At 35.7% G+C, this 22,100-nt stretch overlaps 1 protein-coding gene across 1 annotated transcript in view; it reads right to left on the minus strand.

Moving 5' to 3' along the window:
• The window catches only part of RNF128 (ring finger protein 128), a 105,969-nt gene extending 92,118 nt beyond the window's left edge, over positions 1 to 13,851 (minus strand). Inside the window, exon 1 of the mRNA XM_079124957.1 lies at positions 13,185 to 13,851. Within this exon, the coding sequence (XP_078981083.1) occupies positions 13,185 to 13,590 (406 nt within the window). The 5' untranslated portion in view covers positions 13,591 to 13,851. The remainder of the gene's footprint in view (positions 1 to 13,184) is intronic.
• Between the last annotated feature and the right edge of the window lie 8,249 nt (positions 13,852 to 22,100).

The raw sequence follows: 22,100 nt of genomic DNA on the forward strand, positions 1-22,100 counted from the left end.
AAGAATAATTTAAGAAGGCATATTACTTCATCAGCATCATCTTACTGCTGCCATATTTTTAGTTTCTACTATTGAATAGACTGTGTGAAGCACTTTTTCCCCTCTTTTTTTCACTGCTGGGGATCAAAACCAGGGCCTTACACCAGTATGCCTGAGATGAGAAGACTGAAATTCAGAGGGGTTAAGTAACTTGTCCAGACCACACAGCTACAAAACTGAGTCACCACTACATTCCTCTGCTTCTGGTAGAAGCATGATGCATGCTTGTGGTCTCAGAGATAGAACTACGAGATGCATAACTTGGAAGAACAGTGTTTGATGAATCACTCAACCTTTGCTTTTTGGATTTAAAAAGATACAGTTTTGTCTTCTAGTCCTATGTTAGAAAACTCAATTGTCAGCCAGAACTTGCTCTCCCTAAGAGAATTCCTCCTAACCACCCTTGGTCCTGTCTATGGATAGGTAAACAAGAATGAAGGGCACCCCAGGGCCTAACCCTCTAGGGTTTGTCTTTACCTCTTAGCCTCCCACGTGGGATACGTATCTGTGGTAATATGCATCAGGTTAGAGCCTTAGGATTCCTCCTTAGACCTTCTTTAAATTGCCCTTCTGGAGACAATGGATTGCAGCTTTCAGGTTAGAAAAATGTGTTCTTTGTGAAATGGCCCAACCTTGCATCTTCCTTTAACCTCTCTCCACCTGAATTCAATTCCAAAAAGTTCTTACAAGGGTTTTTGGTAAATATGACCTTTTTATATATCCTGGGTTTTTTTGAGGACTAATTACTAAGAACATTTGCCTGCCTGAATGGTTGAAATGGTACTGAATTTCTTAGAATTAACCACCATGGCCTGCACCTGCAACTAATGTTGCTCTACACAAGTTAGTGAACATTTAGATACTGGCTGCATCCAGTATGAGGCTAAAAATCAGTTGAAAATTTATTTCTGAAAAATAGTTATTTAGTCCATGCTAACATTTTTAGAGTTAAAATAATTTTAAACATTCTAGTTGACTGATTCTACACTCCCTTTCCTCTGCTGAATAGACTGCTTTGAGGAAAAGAACTCAATCTACATTTCCATTTAAAAGTTAAAAATATACACAAGTAAATGTAGATTGGATTTAATTCAATTCTGGTATGCAGAGTATCCAGGCATTTAATGATCGCAATTTTGATAACCTGCAGTCTTGACTAAGTTTCTACCAGGTTTTACTAAAATTCAAATCTCCTCATTGCAGAGATAGGTAATTACCATTAGTCATAACAAACACTATAATTTCCCAGAATATTTAGATTTATTAAAATGACCTGAAATAATTTTGTCATGTGCTCATTCTTTATAATCATTTCCTATTTTTACAAACATCCTCCACATGCCCAGGTAGCACTCCAGTCAAGGCCTGACTTGTACCTAGATCAAGGTTTTAAAGTAGTTCCATTTGGAACCTTGGGGCAGGTTAGTTTCATTCAGATCATTCGGCACATTCTACCCTCCATTGAACCCTCGCTCCTTCCCGCATTAACATGCTTCTCCTTCATCCCTGTGATCTATGATCACAGCTCTAGGAAAACCCCTTGTGATTTAAATTCTTTTATATTTTCATCTCTAACCTGTTCAGTTCTGCCCTTCTCAGCTCCTTCCAAAGTGCCTGCTCTTTTGAGAATAATTCTCTTATGTTTTATACACACTGCCTGGCTTTTACACTGACAAGCCAAGTCCTGTACTTGCCTGAGACAGCTTAATTCCAGAATTTCATTAGAAATCTTTATCCTGATGCTCACTGGTCTCCCGTTCATTTCATCCTTGGTTACTGCCTCAAATGGAGGCTAATTGGCTTAATGCTCTGAAGTGCTCCCCTTTCCACACTGCTTATTACTTTGTTCTGTGATTCTACTGCATGCTTACAAATGAAACCGCTGCTTCTTGGAGCATTGGCATTTGGTTTTACTACCCTTTATTGCTTTCCTCCCTGTTCAATCATAGACCAACGTACCATTCTCCCACCTCAAGTTCTTCCATCCTCCAACATTCTAGCCTCAGTGTGATTCAACTTCAGGGATTTTTGCCTCCATTCTATTTGAGTCACCCCACTGCTGTGGCTATAACCTGGACATTATCCTGATTTGCTCAACCTCTGAATTTTTTTTTGTTTTAATGTTTTAAGTTGTAAATGAATGCAATATCTTTATTTTATTTATTTATTTTTATGTGGTGTTGAGAATCAAACCCAGTGCCTTGTCCATGCTAGGCAAGTGATCTACCACTGAGCTACAACCCCTGCCCTCATCCTGTGAAATTTTAACAGAAGTATTCTACTTTCTAATTCCATATCCTATAATTCTTTGACTTTCATATCACCAGAACTGATCTTTGACTTCACTACTATGATGTATAATTTATATCCATGTGGACACAACCCTTCCAACACTCTGACCTCCCAATTTCTTAATCTCTTTGGTTCCCTAAATCTTAACACTTCTATTATAGATCTTTTCAAATTCTGCCTTCTAGTAGTTGTGTAAATATCAGCCTTCCCTACTACATTTTCCTACTTGAGAGCAAAGATGATATTTTTGTATCATTTTTTTACAGTGCCTTGCACAGTACATGCTTACTAGAGAGGTAGTATTGTGTACTGATTAGAAGCATAGACTCTGGAGTCAGGGTACCAGTTTTCAAGCCTTAGCTTTGAAATTTATTAGCTCTATAACCATGAGGAATTTAACTAACCTCTCTGTACTTCAGTTTCCTTATATATAAAATGGAGATATTAATACTGTGTATTTTGTGGAGTTGTTGAGATTGTTACATTTCCAAGAAAGTTTGGCCTAGAGCTAACATAGTACTCGATATTAACAATTACCTTCACCAGGGGGAAGGTAAAACAGATTTTCACTGGCGTGATAATGAAAGAAATTAAGAACTCCAATTATTATGAGTAATGATATTGAGAGATAGTCATTTAAAATATAAATGAAGGGCTGGGATTGTGGCTCAGTGGTAGAGCACTTGCCTAGCACATGTGAAATCCTGGCACCACATAAAGATAAATAAATAAAGTTATTGTGTCCATCTACAAGTAAAATTTTTAAAAAAATTCTAAATGGGAAGCAAGTGATTTTAAAGGGAGTTTTTCCATTTCCCTATAATTTGTTTTTTTTACCAAGATGTCATTGTATTGATTATTGCTAGAGACTAGTTTATTTGACCACATTGTGTCACTATCATTGTATAGTGATGTCATTAGATAGGTCATGTTGAGAATATATATTATTAAACATTTTGATAAACTATGGTATACATATAAAAATCTAAAAAGTTATTATTAATATTACTTTGTTGTTAAACATTTTTGTGCTCAAACCAGGTCCTGAGCATAGGTAGACTAGGTTGTTGCTTATATGGTACAATGAGGAATGATATGAAATACCATTACCCCAAATACACTCTTCCACAGTCTATCAAAGCTCCTGATATTACACCAGTTTAAAAATTTTTTTCTTCCCTTAAGGCATAGCCTTTCCAGGTGCTACAATTAAAATACCCACCTCTATCTGGGCTGCTTTATCAAAATAGCACCTGTATAGCTTAAGGAGTTAGGGGATAGGACTTGCAAGTTTAGATGAAAATGGATATAATTTATGTACACAAAGTCCTTGCTGCCCAGAGTAGGTAAAGTTGAAGGATGAAAGAGAGGTAGCTGGGGTATGGGCACTTATGAACCAACAATTACTGAAAAGAGAGGGATAGAGTACTTAAGAGCAACTAGCCTATACTTTGTACAATCTTGTTCAGGCTTTGTTCTGTGTGTATTTACACACACACACACACACACACACACACATGCACATATTCTTTCCTATTAATTATCAGTAATTCTTGGAGAAATCAATGTTCTAGCAGCAAATCACAATATAACAAAAGAAACAATAAAAGTTTGGGAAAACTGGACCCAGTGGCACACTCCTGTAATCTCAGAGGCTTGGGAGGTTGAGGCAGGAGGATTATAAATTCAAAGCCAGCCTCAGCAATTTAGCGAGGCCCTAAGCAATTTAGCAAGATCCTTTCTCAAACTCGAAAATAAAAAGGACTGGGGATGTGGCTCAGTGGTTAAGCATCTCTGCCTTCAATCCCCCATACTAAACAAACCAACCAACCAAAAATAGGACAAAGAGATCAAGAGTTAAGAAAAGAATATATTGATGAACAAAAAGCACATGGTTGGGCTCTTTCAAAATATTTCTTGATTTGTTGATTTTAAAATGGAATAAAGGAAGATAAAATGTACTTTAAAGGACTCAGATTCAGTTTACTCATTTTGTTTTTTTCTGGACATCAGTGTTCAGAAGTCTCTATCTTTATTTTTTGATAAATACATACATTTTTATGCATTTATGTTTCTATGTGCCTGTACCCAGGCAAAATAGGGAGCACTTGGGCACTTGTGTGAAAGTACGAGAAGGGTACTAAACTTTCGTTATTTTAAGCAAGGTTATACAAAGGCTTATGATGTTTACAAAGATTCATGAATTCCAAGTATAGTTATTTGTTATACCTAACATGTTAGGAACTTGCTAGTACATTCCCTGGTCACATCAGCTTTTTAAAATGACTGTTCTGGTTTATTTAACTTGTGGGTATAATGTGATTGTCAAATAATTTGCTTGTAAACTTGTGGGTTTTCTTGGCCATGTTTTTCTATTTTACATTTGTCATGATATTTATTACTCTTCATTATCTGTTAAGGTACTCAATCTTGTTTTTAATAAACAATTTTTCTAATTGTCAAGATGCTTTTAAATTTTGTTTGTCTTACAACTTGACACTCAATTTGGGTTGATATGAAAAGCAATACATTTTTTTAGTTCCTTTTTATGGAACTGCAATAAAATGATATTTGAAAAACAAGAAAAATAAACTATCCTTTTTATCTATTGTTTCTATATACAATTTTATTTGTCCCCCAGGCTGACAGTTAATGATTGGATTTCCCCTTTGGGTCATATTCCACAATGGTGAATATATTTAATATCCATATCTATCAGCACATGTACATATATATGTATATATGCATATATTCATATTGTTTCCCTGAGAAGAATAGCAAGAATTGAAAGTCTCACTGAAGTTCTGAAACTTGATAAATAATATCTCACTGAAAGTTCTATGAAACAACATATCTAATGCTAGCACTTCTTAATGTATCCAGGAACAACTCAAGGATGTACATGCGATAGTTAAGAATGAATTAGATTGTAATATGAATTTACTGATATTAAAAAACTCCAATTCTTATACTGAGTGGCTAAAGCAAGACATAGAATAACTTCGTTAATGTTAAAATAAAACACAAAATAATTGTTTTCTATAGGTATGTATGTGAAAATTACTAGAAAAAGTCTGAAAGGTTACAATACTAAGTGAAAAACAATAATTATCTCTTGAAAGGGAACTAGGATTAGGACTGGTAGTCAAGTGAGGACTTTTATTGGATCTTTAGTAATTTTTACCAGGAGAAGGTATTCATTATTGATTGTACCACTAAAAGGAAAAAACAATTTCAAAATGCAATAGTTTGATGAATTCACATAATCAATTTTAACTTGTCCATCTTTTCATATATAAAAGGGAACTGATTTCCAGTTTCTTAAACTTTTTTTATTGAACAACTAGAGAAGACCATGTAGTATGCTCTGTACAATGAAACAGTGGCAAGTATGACTGACATCGTCTCTATTCTCCTGGAACTTACAATGTAGTGGGAGTGACAGATAATAAGCAAACAAAAAACTAATTACACTTTATAAGAGATTCAAATAGAAATTAGCACACCACAGTGAATCTCATCTTTATTTATATCCACAAGGCACTTATTAAAAGATATAAGGAAACAGCAGAAAGATCACTAGAATAGAGGGAGGGTCATAGGGGGAGGGAGGAGGGGAAGGAAAGGGGAAATACTGGGGACTGAATTGGAGCAAATTATATTCCATTGTATAATTATGTAAAAGTGAACCCTAATGTAATGTATAACTAAAAAGAATCAATTTTAAAAAAGAATAAGCAGTAGGGTTTTTTTTTGTTTCTTTGTTTTTTGTTGTTGTTTGTTTTTGGTGGTTGTACTGGGGATTGACCCAGGGCCTACCAGTATGCTAAGCAAGCTCTCTACCACTGAGCTACACCCCCAGCCCAGGTAGAAGGTTTTTATGGAAAATAATGTGGGTATGGCTGAGGGAGACCTCTTAGAAAAAGAGACATCACTTAAACTGAAATTTACAGTAATGGTAGTGATAAGGAGAAAAACAAGCAAAACAGGTCTCATGCAGAAAAATCTTCATGTGTTGGAGAAATCATTTGAAGGACAGAGTGAGAGAAGGATTGTGTGAGGGTCAGGGAGAGTGGATGGCTAGGGTGGAGAGGTAGACAGAGGTAAGTCCAGCAAGTCCTTTGAGGTATGCTAATATCTAGATTTTATTGAAAGAATCATAGAAAGTCACAGGGGGGCTTTGAGAAGGTAAGTGATGTGGTTAACTCATAGTTTTTGAAGATCACTCTGGCCGTGGTGCAGAGAACATATTGTTGTGATGCATAGGGTAGCAAGTATAGAAGCAGGGAGTCCAGTTTGGAGGCTATCTGCCATAGTCAATGTGAGAGATAAAGTAACCTGAACTAGACTAGTGGTAGCAGACATTTTGAAGGCAGCATTGTATGAAAAAAAGAAGGAGAAATAACTCAAATAGTGGGAACAGAGTGCAAACTTTCACATATTTCTCTTGATTAAGCAACAGAAAAAAAAAAACTGGTTGTAGGAGCACATTCCTATAATTCCAGTGACTTTGGAGACTGAGGCAAGGCAGATCACACGTTCCAGACCAGCCTCAGAAACTTAGCAAGACCCTGTCTCAAAAAAAAATTGTAACAAAAGGACTGGGGATGTAACTTTGTGCTAAAGTGCCCCTGGGTTCAACTCCCAGTACCAAAGAAAAGGAACAGAGTGAATGTGGAGAGAAAGGTCTTATCATATAGTGCCCTGTAGGCCTGGGCACTAAGCCTGGATTTTGCTCTAATTGGGACTGAATTACATTTTTCACAGCATCTGTCTAGATCTCTATGGAAGACAGACTCTGTAGAAGGGTGAGGGTAGCAGGGAGTGCATTTGGGAGGCTGTGGAGTGGTCCGGGTGAGAGAGGAGGATGACCCGGGCTTGAACGGAAGCAGCAGGGGTAGAAAAAGAAGATGGACTTAAGAAATGCTTGGAGAGGGAATCAACAGGACTTTATGTTTATTGAGATGTGGGAGTGAAGATGAGGACAGTATCGTGGATTACTTCCAGGCTGTAGGGCAGGGAAGGATTTCATGGGATTGAGGGACTGCAAGGAAGACAGTGTAGCTCAGGCTGCAAGAGTGGTGAAGGGGACAGTATGAGGACGTCAGATCCCAGTGGTCAGAAGGAGTCAGGTGATTCAGAGATGGGTAAACTCGTGAAAAGACATTTGAAATTACTCTGAGTTTTGTGGGAAGCCACAGAAGGATTTTAAACAGTGCCAGATTTATCTTTTCTGTCACTTTGGCTGCAGTGTGGCCATTGGGCTTGGAAGAGGACAAGATGTGAAGGGATATCAGTTAGAAAGCAATTGTAGAAGCCTAAGAGAACAGAAGGTTTTAGTGCACTGAACTAGACAAATTTGAGGTTTGTTTGAAGTGGAACTGATTGGTCTTCTTGAATTAAGTTCTTTATGCATATATCTGAGTCCAAGTCTTATTGGAGTGTTTTTATTATCCTTTTACTTCATTTATATAGGATCCCTGTACTTCCTCTTTCAATTCTAGGAAAACATTTTTATAAAGCATGTGAGTTTGCCACTGTGATTAAACTCTTCCTTTCCATGCATTCAGTTGCTCTGGAATTGGTGAGTGGTGTGGATTTTGAAATACTGCAAGCCTCATCACAGTCAAAAAGATTGAAAATATAAACTATTCTATCCTTCCCAAGTTATTGACTTTGCTGACATAAACTACATTCAAATATAAGCATTTCATAAGGCATTTTACCTATAAATAGCATATTTAACTTTCAAAAACTGTCTGCTCAGCAAGAAAGTACTTAAATGTTCTGAATTTTCTGCTTGGATAGCTCAGGATTCCTGACTTTTCTTGCACATCTGGGATAGAATTTGATCACATTCTCTACAGCATTTGGAAAGTAATGAGAACAAAAAGTGGGCAGGGAATCCCATGAAAATAGAACAGAGATCAGTGGAGTAGAAGAAGGGGATTGAGGGTGAAGGAGGAAAGATGGGAAAAGGGAGGAACAGTGGAATGAAACTGACCAAACTATCCTGTGTACATATATGAATATACCACAGTGAATTTCACCATTATATATTCCAAAATCATTAATTAAAAGTACTATAATAAATATAAGGAAGACCAGTAAAGCAGAGGAAGGGAAACAGGGGGAGGGAGGAGGGGAGGGAAAGAGGAAGTACGGGGGACTGAAGTGGAGCAAATTATATTCTATGCTTGTATAATTATGTCAAAATGAATCCCAGTAATATGTAAAACTAATAAAAACATGAAATATTAAAAATAAAAATATTCATAATAGTCAATAACAATTTCAATTAAAAATAATTGTTTAAATGAACAAAATGAAGTTGTTACTTAAAGGCATGTGAAGCATATAATTTTATTTCCAACCCCATCAAAATGCCAAATCAACCTGGGTGAGGTGGTGCATGCCTGTAATCCCAGTGGCTTTGGGAGCCTGAGGCAGGAGGATCATGAGTTCTAAGCCAGCCTCAGCAAAAGCAAGGCACTAAGCAGCTCAGTGAGACCCTGTCTCTAAATAAAATATAAAATCGGGCTGGGGATGTGGCTCAGTGGTTGAGTGTCCCTGAGTTCAAACCCTGGTACCCCCCCCCCCCAAAATGCTAAATCAAAACACATAGCAGATTGGGAAACATTGAAAGTTTACCTCCAAGTATTAGACTATACACCATTCTTCTTCAAGGCAGGTCTCTTCACACTGAAGCTATCACTTTCAGAAAAATAATAACTGCTATTGAAAAGGCTATAAATAGACTGGGTACAGGATGAAGGACTTTCAGTATGTACACTATGAAACCATGAGAAAAAGGATATGCAGGAGCATCCTTTAGGCTTATTGGGGCCTTTAGAAGCAACCTAGAGGGGAAGGGGAAGCAAAGAAATGCACTAAGGCATATGTGGAGAAACTATTTTCATATCAGTAAGGGAGAGGGCAAAGTGGATTGTCACTGAGAAGGAAACAAGTAGGCTCTTATATCCAGGACCTGGTCTGGCACTATCAGTTGGACCTTGGTATTTACTTGTTGAACATAAACCACCTCACAGAATATCAGCAATAGTGAAGGTCATTCTATGACCATGATGGATCAAGACAGAAACAAGACACTCTGTAATCATTTTTGAACACAGACAAAATACGAATAGTGTCTAAGCCACAAAAATGAGCAAATATTCCCCTATCCTGGCAAATACAAGTGACTACTGCCTCTTTACTGATTATAGCTCTAGCCATAGGCTACTCTTCACCATATATAACAAATTATTTAGAAGCAATCATGTAATTGCCCCTATCTCCTGACAGCATCCCAAACCAGAACAAAGCCAGTTTATACAGGAACTTCTGCATTTAGAAATGAAAGTCCCAAGTCCTGGAAAACCCCTTAATCTCAAGCAAAGTAGGATGGTTGATCAAGAACGTGTTTCTTTAAACCCTCCCCCAAATTACCTAAAGCAAACTCAATCTTACTGAATGCTTGGTGGTTTCCCAGGGGTGGCATTGTCCCTTTGGTGCAGCAAGTAATAAATCTACCTTTTCCAACCACATATTTATTGTTAGTGGTCTTTGGTTTGAGGACATTGAAATCAGTGAGAAGTAAAGACACACAAAACTGTGAAAGGGCTAGTAAGGCCTACCAGAGGAAAATGGGATGGAAGGCCTGAAGACACAGGGGAAGCCAGGGAAAAGTGAAAGGGTGCATGTGACTGAGGGGAGTCCACTGTGGCTTTCTGAAAATGTGTCTTCAGGAGTGATAAAAGATGAGATGATATAAGGTGAAGCTATGAACTTTTGTAGGAGAATGTGTTGTTGTCCCCATTCTCTGTGTCAATAAAACAAAACACTGATGAAAAGACAGCAACCACAAACACAATTTTGGCTTGTGTTATAAACTACTGATTCAGTCTTTCATGAACTATAGGCTGATCATATAATTTTCATCTCCACACTTACTTAATTATATTTGTCATTTGCATTACAGAAAACAGTTTCTATATAAAGGAAATCGCTGGCAAGAAAGAAATCCAATGATTCACTAGTCGAGAGTACGAATAACTGCAAAACTCTAAAGTTACGATTTTAATTCTTTGGAGTTGAGATCATTCAATGTAAAGAACAATATTCATTAAATAAAATAGAGGCCTTAAAATGGTTCCTGATCTATAATAAATCCAATAAATGTTAACTATTATAGTCATTATCATTGTGCTTTCTTTTCCTTCTTTAATTTAAATTGAATTTTAACTGATACATAAAAATGTAAACATTATACACATTAATGGGATACCAAAGTGATGTTTGGGTATTGTATACATTGCAAAGTTCAAATCAGGGAAAATATACCTATCTCAAATATTTATAATTTGTTTAGGTGAAAACATTCAAAAATTCCTTTTGTAAATTTAAAAAACATTTTTCTTTTTAGTTATATATGACAGTAGAACCTATTTTGATATATTTACATAAATATAGACTGTATCATATTCTAATTAAGGCCCCAGTCTTGTGGGTGTACATGAGGATGTTATGAATTGCTGTATATGTATATAGGGAAGCTGAGTCAGATTCATTCCTATTCCCATCCCCTATCCCTTCCCTTTATTCTCTTTTGAAATATATACAGTGGCTTATTGTTATCTCTAGTCACCCCACTGGGTAATAGCATACCAGAATTTCTTACTCTGATATAACTTTAATTTAGTACCCATTGATTATCATTTCTCCATCTCTCTCTCCCCTCCATAATTATGCTACATTTTTCAATGTGTTTATTGTAATTTTAGCCTGGCATTTCACCCGGTTGATCCCACTGGCCTCAAACTCATGATCCTCCTGTCTCAGTCTCCTGAGTGATTGGATTCTGAACATGTGGCACCCTTCCTGGCTCAATGTGATTATTTATTTATTTATTTAATTTGGTAATTGGGATTGAATCCAGGGGTGCTTAATCACTGAGCAACGTCTCCAGTCCTTTTTATTTTTTACTTAGAGACAGGGTCTCACTTAGCTGCTTAGGGCCTTGCTAAGTTGATGAGGCTGGCTTTGAACTCGAGATCCTCCTGCCTCAGCCTCCCCAGTCACTAGGATTATAGGCATGTGCCACCATGCCCAGCCTATTGGGCTTATTTTAATACAGGGGTAATGGTGTAGTTTTAAAAATATGTTTTGTTCACCTGTCTTTGATTATATTGAAGGTATATATTGAATGATAAGTCTAACTATCTTCTTTTTAAGACTATGGTCAGGGGTATATATTCAAATGATGGTTCACATACTTTTTGGAGAGATTTACTGTGAGGGATCTTTTGTAAATATTTAAAATTCATCAGTGGAATACCTGCATCCCATTAGATGTTGACCCTGCCTGCAGGTTGCAAGTCATGTTTTGAAAAGAGGACTACTAATTAGTTTGATAATGTTTATAGTTTAAAAAGAGCAGAAGAGCAACTATGTAGAATATGATTGTGTATTCAAAAAGAAACCTAGAGCACTTAGTATCTCTGCCTAGGATGGGAGTAGTTTCCTTAAGACAGTTTTAATTTCCATTTGCCATCAGAAATTTGCATTGCTTATTTCTACAGATATAAAAGTCACTTGTGAAAACAGGAACATTCAGGGAAAGCTTATGAAAAGTTTTTGGCTTGAAAATAAAAAAATGTGAATACTTGAGCTCTGGAAAAATCCAGAATGTGTTACAAAAGGTAGCAAGTAGAGTTTTGGTTTTTACAATAAGCTTGTACTACTGAAAGACCATACCTGGCTTTTAAATACTCAGAGAAACCAGCAGCTTGTTTTTCAAACATTAGTACTAAAGTGTCATCTTATATGTATACAACTTGTAATATTCCAAGTACTCTTCTCCTGTTAACACAAATTTGATATTTTCCTTTTTGCATTTCTGAAATGTGTTTAATTTGCATTAACTTTCTTGCAGGTCACATTTGATGGTGATGACACCCATTATCAAAACATTGTGTTCATTAACTGTCAGCTCTTGTCTTGTTCAAAATTATTCCCCTTTAGTCCCTTGTGCTAAATCTGGAGTAAAAGACACACATGCCCAACCACATTGTAGAAAACTTGGGGTAGGAGTTTACTTCATTGGTTTAAAAAACCATTTACCTAGAAAATGATTTTTTTTACAAAATAAAATAGAATAAAAATAGTAATTTTCAGAAGTAAATTCCTTTATAAAGTTAATAAATTAGATTGTCCTGTTTACTAAAGAAGTTATCAGTAAACATCTCTAAGGCAAATCTTTATTTTTGATGTGAATTACTATGTTAACCTATTTCTGCCATACCTTTTTAAATGGATAACATTTCTTGCTGAGTAGTTTTGTATATATTAATCCCACAGATATTTTAGTCTTGTATGCCTACAGTATAATCTAATTCTCATTTCTGTAACATTTTGCACTTTTGCAGTATGCTATTCTTTAATCATAATAATCAGTTTTGCAGTTTAATATACTTGAATATATACAATCTTTTTTGGAGGAGAAAATGAATCAAACTAAAAAGCACAGATAATAATTAAAATATTATATTTCAATGTTTAGAGGTAAATATAGGACTTGTTAAAAAGCAATTATAAAATGCGTGGTGAAAAAATTCATAGAACTAAAAAAAAACTGAAAGTAAACAGGAACCACTTCATGGATTGCTATTGTCCTTGGGACAAATTAATTACAAATACTGAATAATAATTCCAAGTTTTGTCCATGTAAGTATAAATTTAAAATAAGAGTATTTTATAACTTCATTGCCAGGTCCTAGAGTAATTGTAGATGGAAATACCACTATAAGATATACAAAGACGTTAACTGTTTTGGGGAATCTATTCTTACTTACCAAAATTTGCCATCTGTATTGTCTGGTTGCCGGTCTCTGGAGCGTTGTAAATCACAACAGCATCAGCATTTCTTCTACCCGCTGTTTGAATTTTTTCTGAAAATGTACAATTTCCTCTTTCTATCAGTGCGATCCAGGGCTTCTTAGTATTAGTAAATTCAGTGTTGAAGTCACAAGCTTGGTAGTTATTGTTCTTGGGGATGCCCACAACCCCCATAGCATTAGCCACTGGTGAGGCCAATCCATAAACACCACATTCACATGTCTCTGTTGCAGTGTAGTTGCTGGTTTCATTATAATAAGTCACAGTTACATAGGCATTCATTGAAAAAGTTGCTGTATTTTTAAGTAAAAAGGTAAAAATTACAAGCAGCCAGGAAAAACTGGGCTTATTGTCCTGGTTCATTGCTCATTCATTTGAGCATAAAACTTAAGATGTCTGCTGATATTTCCAACTATCAGTCACCATTGTCCACTCATTTCCCTTCTAAACAGAAGTTTGAAATTTCAGTTGCAGGCAGGTAACTGATCTCGCCTCTAGCAACATAAGCTCTGAATACATCAGCTCTTTTTTCACTTTAGTTATCTACATTCACCTTTGCCTGTCCCTCCTCCAACTGTACACATGCACATAACCCTTATCCTGACTACCTTAGAAATAAATAACACCATCAACTTTATTCTACATGTCAACTTATCAGGATTGGATGACTTCCTGCGGTGAATTTTTTTTTCTTCTTACTGTTCCAGCTAATGCACTTTCATAAACACGGAGTGGATTGGAATGAGGAACTGGACTCTTGGGAATCACACGTGACAAAGCTGAAAGTCACCTCTCAGAATATCTACAACACTGAACTGGTTTTCCAAGCCCTGCTGAAATATGTTATCAACCAGTTCAGCTAGGAGTAAGTTAAGATCTGTAATTTTAATTGTCCTGGCTTTGTAGAAAGAATTTTACTACTTTTTTTATCCTCTGATTTCTTTGTGAATTTTTTCTTAGCAGGCTCCCCAAGGAATATCCTTTGCTACATTGTTTATTTGTTAGAAACTAAAAGTAATTCAATGGCTAGAGATCCTTTCACACACAGTGTGTTGCCCATGGTAGGCACTCAAATATTTGTTGATTGATACTATGAGCTGCTGCATTTCGTTAATTTCCTCCCCCACATTTTATACTCTAAAAAGGCTGTTCAAGGTTTCATCTTTAACATTTAGAGTCTGTAATTTTCATTCCTCCAAGCATATAGACAGCTTTTAAAAACTGCTTTATGTTTTTTAAGCTCTATGTTAAATCAAGAGTATGCTGGATCCTAGCAGCAGTTGGACTTACATTGCTAGAGGGTCATCTAGTCTGGGCAATTTTTCTGGGATGGAGAGATTGCAACATGTGCTAAGGGCTGCTGAAGGAATAGATGAAAAAACAAGAAGACAAACAGAGATAACAGGAGTCTCATTGGGTCAAGAGCAATCTAGACAAACAAGAATGAGGCTTTCAGAGAAGCAGAAAGCCACTGGGTCAAAAGGAAGGCAGACAGTGATAGTTCAAAGTCCAAGGCAAATAGTCAGGAATCAGAAGACTACCAGAATCAAGGGGATAGGACAACAGAAAAGAGGAAAATAAGAGATACTGTTGATGGAGATGATTAATTAATTTACTTCTTCCCTCTTGTCTGTTCATAGGCATGTTAGATATTTACATTATTAGTAGACCCTGCAGGTAGGAATTGACAATCAATACCACCCAGCAGAGGGGAGGAGTTATGGGAATCAGCAGTAGAACCTGCTGAATAAATTCCAACAGGTGAATAATAAAAATATTAACTTTTCTATCATATCATAGCTGCCAATGATTCATCTGTGTATCTCTACACAGTAGCCAGTATTAGTAGCATCTTACACATAGTAATTATTTAATAATTTATGTAATTAAACTGAAAAGCGTAAAGGCTTTGTGTATTAGCTTATGGTCTGTTTCAGAATAAACACAAATAGTTTATCATCTTGCAAGCAGCATTATCACTTTGACGTGTTAAAGAAAATCAGGCTGAAAACAAATATTGTTTTGAAAATATTATTGTCAAAACATTAGCTTGTTGATTGCTGATGGGCAGTCATTTGTGATAAATTCAATACCAGAATTCAGCATGCAAGTAATTAGTGAAGTCCCAGAAGTTTGATATAATCATTTCTACCATTTGTTACATTGTTCCTAAAGGGAAAACTACTTATGAAATAGTTTAAAAACAGATCAATGAGAAGTTAGCTAAATACAATAAAAGCTAGGTTTTGTTAAATAATCTTAAAATACTAGTTTCAGATCTTCACATTATATCTTGATAAATGTTGCATCATTATGTGCCTTAAAAATGAAAACTTTCCCATAACACTTTGTGGCAGTGCTGGAGTGTTAAAGAGAACTTCACTGAACTTTTAGGTTAAATTATCCTGGAGGTTGAAGCACATGATTTCATATGGTAGCCAGCATTGTATAACTTGTACATGTGTTATGTTTTCCTTTTATGAGTTTTAGAAAGAGTTATTATATCCAAAGATACTTTTAAATTGCTTTTAAATATCTGCAATTAAGTAAAATTAACTCTTTTAACTTCAAAGTAGTTTTCTAGAGGGTGAGTTGTCTAAGTGCTTATTCAATATTTTTAAAGTTTTGTCTGTGAGGCACCTACATTATAATCCCTTGGAGGTTTATTAAAATGAAGGTTCCTGGGTACCATTCTCCATCACCATGAATCAGAATCTAAGGAAAATCTTGAAACTCTCATTTAAAATAAGATCTCCAGGGCTGGGGATATAGCTCAGTAGGTAGAGTGCCTGCCTCGCAAGCACAAGGCCCTGGGTTCAATCCCCAACACCGCCAAAAAAAAAAAAAAAAAAAAAAAAAGAACTCCAGGTAATTCCTATGTACTGTCCAGTTCAAGAACTTTAGATCTCTCACTGTGCATAAAACTCAAATCAAAGTCGATCAAGGACTTAGACATTAGAACAGAGAACCTGCACCTAATAGAAGAAAATATAGGTCCAAATCTGTATCATGTCAGCTTAGGAACTTACTTCCTTAACTAGAGTCCTAAAGTGTTGTAAGTAAAATCAAGAATCAATAAATGGGGAGCTGGGTTGTGACTCAGTGGTAGAATGCCTACCTAGCACACATGAGACCCTGAGTTTGATCCTCAGCACTATATAAAAATAAAATAAAGGTATTGTGTCCAAGTACAATTAAAAACATTATATTAAAAAATTAAAAAAGAATCAATAAATGGGATGGAATCAAACTAAAAATCTTCTTCACAGCAAAGGAAACAAAGAACACGAAGAGGGAACCTATGAAATGGGAGAAAAATCTTTGCCACCTGCACCTCAGATAGAGCATTAATCTCTAGGATATATAAAGAACTCAAAAAACTTAGCACTAAACAAACAAACAAACAAAAAACAACCCAGGAGTTTTTCAAGATGGTGGAATACATCAGGTCACTTTCCTGGTTGCTCCTTGGAGTGAAACCAAGAAAGCAGACAAGCAGGTTCTCAGCAAGGTGGGTGAATTAAAAACAACCGTAAGACTTTATTGGATTTTAAAGCTGAACATTCAAAGCAGATCAGGGACTCGGGAGGATGGATATTATAAAATAAGGAGGAAATTCCCAGTGGCACAGCCTCTGCTGAGGCCAGGCCAGAAGTAACAGTGAGAGTGGTTCCTCCATGAGCATAGTGGAGGGATAAGGGAATTAAAAGAACCCGCAGTTTTGAGAGGACATTACCTGGCAAACCTGAAAGGTGCCCTGTGTAATATCTGTGCATGGGGAAAGAAGATGCCATCTCTCTAGGTAGCATATGGAGGACAAAGAAGGAAACATTTTGCAGTCACTGCACAGGGACTGGCAGCTGAAGGGGACCATTCCTGGCAAACGTGAGTTTGGCCTGAAATACAGACCCAATAAGCACACACTGCATGACATAGAGTGTGCTTAAGTGACCAGGAGAAATTCAAACATGGACAGAGATTTACATAGGGGACAACTGGTCATGGAAACCCATCTGGATCTCCCCCTCCCCCTGTAATCTGATAGCTTGCAGGAATGACTGGGAGAGATGCATCTCTGAACAGAACTTCCACGAACTATGGGATAACATAAAAAGACCAAATTTAAGATTTATCACGATAGAAGAAGGCACAGAGATACAAACCAAAGGAATGCGCTATCTTTTCAATGAAATAATATCAGAAAATTTCCCAACCTTAAAGAATGAAATGGATAATCAAATACAAGAGGCTTACAGGACCCCAAATGTACAAAATTACAACAGACCCACACCAATGCACATTACAATGAAAATGCCTAGTGTACTGAATAAGGATGGAACTTGAAAAGCCTCAAGGAAAAACTATCAGATTACATATGGAGAAAACCAATTCGGATCACAGCTGATTTCTCAACCCATACCCTCAAAGCTAGGAGGTCCTAGAATAACATATACCAAGCTCTGAAAGAAAATGGATGCCAATGAAAAATCTTATATCCAGCAAAATTAAGCTTCAGAATTGAAGATGGAATAAAAACTTTCCATAATAAACAACAGTTAAAAGAATTTGTGACTAGAAACCCTGCACTACAGAACATTCTCAACAAACTATTCCATGAAGATGAAATGAAAAACAAAGTGAAAACCAGGAAAGGGAGGAACTACACTAAAGGAGTAGTCAATCAAAGGAAAAACTAAGTCAAATTAAAAATTAAAAATAAACCAAAATGACCAGGAATACAAATCATATCCCAATAGTAACCTTGAATATTAGTGGCCTAAACTAATCAATCAAAAGAAAAAGACTGGCAGATCGGATTACAAAACAAGACCCAACAAAATGCTGTCACCAAGAGACTCACCTGACTGAAGGTGATGGATGGGAAAAATGTATCACTCACATGGACTGTGTAATAATGAAGGGTTTTTTATCCTCATATCAGATAAAGTGAACTTCAAGTCAAAGTAAGTCAGAAGGGACAAAGAAGGTCATTTCATACTGCTTATAGGGGAATTGTATGTCGAGACATAACAATCATAAATATTTATGCCCCAATCAATGGGGCATCTCCATATATCAGATGAACCCTTCTCAATTTCAATAATCAAATAGACCACACTAATAATACTGGGAAACTTTAACATGACTCTCTTACCACTGGATAGATCCTCCAAACAAAAACTAAATAAAGAAGCTGTAGAAGTAAAAAATATAATTGACAATTTAGACTTAACAGACATATGTAGAATATTTCATCTATCAATGAATACACTTTCTTCTCAGCAGCACACAAATCCTTCTCTAACATAGACCATGTTATGTAAGCTATCACATATGTTGGCATACAATTGTAATATTGCCTTTATATATTTTTAGCATCTGGAGAGTTATTTTGATAGCTCCCTTTACATTGATATTAATTTTTGTGTTCTTGCTTTTTTCTTGATCAGATGTTTCTTTTTTATCAAATTTCAGCTGTATTATTTCTTCTCTATTTCATATATTCCTGCTCCTACTCTTATATTTTCCCTCCTAATGCATAATTTGAAAATAATTTGTTATTCTAGCTTCCTTCTGATACAAGTACTTTAAGTTATAAATGTTCATCTGAGTACTGTTTCATCCTAGAGATCTTGATATTTTAAGCTTTTATTATCACTTAGTTCAAAGCACTTTTTATTTACTTTCTTCCTTGACCTGTGAGGTGTTTATAAGTGTGCCATTCAATTTTGAAATAGTTGACATGTGGAGGTGGGGTTCTATATATCTTAAGGTGATTCATTTCTAATGTAATAAATCATGCAGGAAACACAGGCTGCATGATTTCAAATTTCAAAAAATCATGGAAATGCTTTTTGTATTGATTGTATTGGTTACATACATGTCAAAACTGATCAAATTGCATACTTCAACTATGTGCATTTTATTGTACTTCAATTTTACCTCAATAAAGCTGTGGAAAAAATAAAATAAGAAGAATCGTAGTGAGAAATAAACCCCAGATAACCCAATCAATAAATGAACTAAGGAACTGAACGGGCACTTCACCGAAGAAGAAACACAGTCAACAAAGATATGAAAAAATGTTCAAACTCTCTATCAGTTAGAGAAATGCAAATTAAAACTACACTGAGATTTCATCTCACTCCAATCAGAATGGCAATTATCAAGAATAAAGCAACATTAAATATTCATTAGGATGTGGAGAAAAAGGTACACTCATATGTTGCTGGTGGGACTGCAAATTAGTGGAACCACTATGGAAAGTAGTATGGAGATTCCTCTGAAAACTTGGAAGGAACCACAATTTGACCCAGTTATTCCACTTCTTGGTTTATACTCAAAGGATTTAAAATCATTATACTACAGTGATTCAGTCACATCAGTATTTACAGCAGCTCAATTCACAATAGCTAAACTATGGAACCTTCCAACAGATGAACGAATAAAGAAAATGTCGTATATATACACAACAGAGTATTACTCAGCTATAAAGAAGAATGAAATTATGACATTTGCAGGTAAATGGATGGAACTGGAGAATATCATGCTAAGTGAAATAAGTCAGTCCCCAAAAATCAAAGGTTTAATGTTTTCTCTGATATGTGGATGCTCATTCACAACAAGTAGGGTATTAGGGAAGAATAGAAGTACTTTGGATTACACAAAGGCAGTGAAGGTAAAGGGAGGGGGAATGGGAATAGGAAAGATAGTAGAATGAATGGGACATTACCATCCTATGTGCATTTGTGATTGATTACACAACCAATGTAATTCTGCATCATGTATAATCAGAATAATGAGAAGTTTTACTTGACATATGTATAATATGTCAAAATACATTCTACTATCATATATAACTAATTAGAAGAAATAAAAAAGAAAAAAGAACTTTAGTTCATTTAAATTGTGTAATGGTCACAATACTAGAAATAGTTCTGGTTTTGACAGATGAGTTGCTGTCATTTTATTGCGAATTAAGTGTGATTTAACTTCTAGCCTATAAATGTTTGATGTTTATTTGTACTTTAGATAGCACTCTGAATATTTATGAAGTATCTTGCAAACCAGAAGTTTCCACAAGTGACAACTCTATGACAAGTATTGTCATATCTATATGAAAATAAAAACCTTTCTGGGATTTTTTCTTCATTTGAACAATATAAGAGATTGGGCTAGGGTTCATATACAAATTATTTTCCAGAACTCACATGCTAGAACTCTATGAAAATTAAATGTTTAGAAATGATCAATTTCTAATTATTCTTTCCCATCATCCCAATTCATGACAAAGCTGCATTGAAAGAGTACATGAAATTTATAGTACCTAAACAGGAGGAAACTTCAAAGAGTCATGTGAAGCTTGAGTTCTAATAAAAGAAACAGATGCTTGGAACAGTACTATATACCAATAGTCATCAACCTTGTCTGCACATTAAAACCATCTGAGGATATTTTAATTATTCCAGTGCTCAGGTCACACCCGATTCAAAGACTCAGGGTGAGTCTTGGACATAGCAGTTTTTAGTTTTTAACAATGTTTTTATTAGTGCATTATAGTTTTACATAGTAGTGGTGTTAATTCTGACATTCATTTTACTCAGCCCTAAAGAAAAATGAAATTATGGCATTTGCTGGTAAATATATGAAGCTGAAGAAAATAATGTTAAACAAAATAAGCTAGACTCAGAAAGTCAAGGGTCAAATGTTTTCTTTCATGTGGAAGCTAGACTGAAATAAGGAAATAGAAGGCAGAGTAATTTGCAGAACTTTCCATGTGATTCCAATATATAACCAAATTTGAGAACCATGGCTACATTGTACTGTTTAAAACATTTAATATTACTAGATTTTTTGATTACTTGCACTTAATATTCAGTACTTCAATAAAGTAACTCATTACCTTTAAAATCCGCATTTTAACTGAACAGTGAATTCTGTATTTTAATATTATCTTCAAAATTTATATGAATGTATCTAACTCTTTCAATCTTATTTGTCTCATATATGATTTGTTTTTGTTTTTGTCTCCTGTGTTAGTAGGCTACAAGTCTGACTTCGTTGTATTAAAAAACACAGAGATTATTTTTTATCATGTAACAGCCCAAATAAGTTAAGGAGTGCAAAGCTGGTATGGCAGTTCTACAATGATACAGACCTAGACTTCTGCTAGTTGGTGGGTCTGCTAGTCCTAGGATTTTGCCCTTCTCTGCATGATCCAAGTTGTCTAATTTGTGCACATTCTACCTAGCAGAAAAGGGGAAAAGAGGGAAGAGAACATTCCTTCCTAATCATTGAGGGAATGATTCAGAAATTATATACATCACATATGCTTACTCCCATTGATCAGAGCATAGTTACAAATGAAGCAGGGTGAAGTATGCTTTATTCTAGGTAGCCACCTGCCCAGTTTAAAAAAAAAATCTGGGAGATCTGCTACTATAGAGGAGAATAGGCATTAGGGCACAAATAGTGGTCTCTGCTAACATCCTTATAACCCACTCTCCTTCCAAACAGAATGACTAAGCTAAATCATGAATGGAATCAGGACCTATACTGGCCCCAAATTATTCCGTGGCCCCCCGTGCTTTAAAGATAAAAAATAAAGTTCCTACCATGGTTTATGAGGTTCTGCATAGCCTGCAAGGGTCCTTGTGTCATCTTGTTGGCTACTTTCTGCATTCCAGTCTTATCATTCCTTATTCAATTCCTTCTGCTATAAGTCCTTTGGACCTCACTTGGTCAGGATAAACTATCCTAGTATCCTTCCCCTGTGTTAACAAACTCTAATATAAACCATGTAACTTACTTTGTGACATTTATTTATTTGTGTAACTATTTAAATGTCTTTCTCCTTCATAACACGGAAAGTT

This window comes from Sciurus vulgaris (assembly GCF_902686455.1).
Source record: "Sciurus vulgaris genome assembly, chromosome: X".
In the NCBI taxonomy this organism is placed as follows: Eukaryota; Metazoa; Chordata; class Mammalia; order Rodentia; family Sciuridae; genus Sciurus; species Sciurus vulgaris.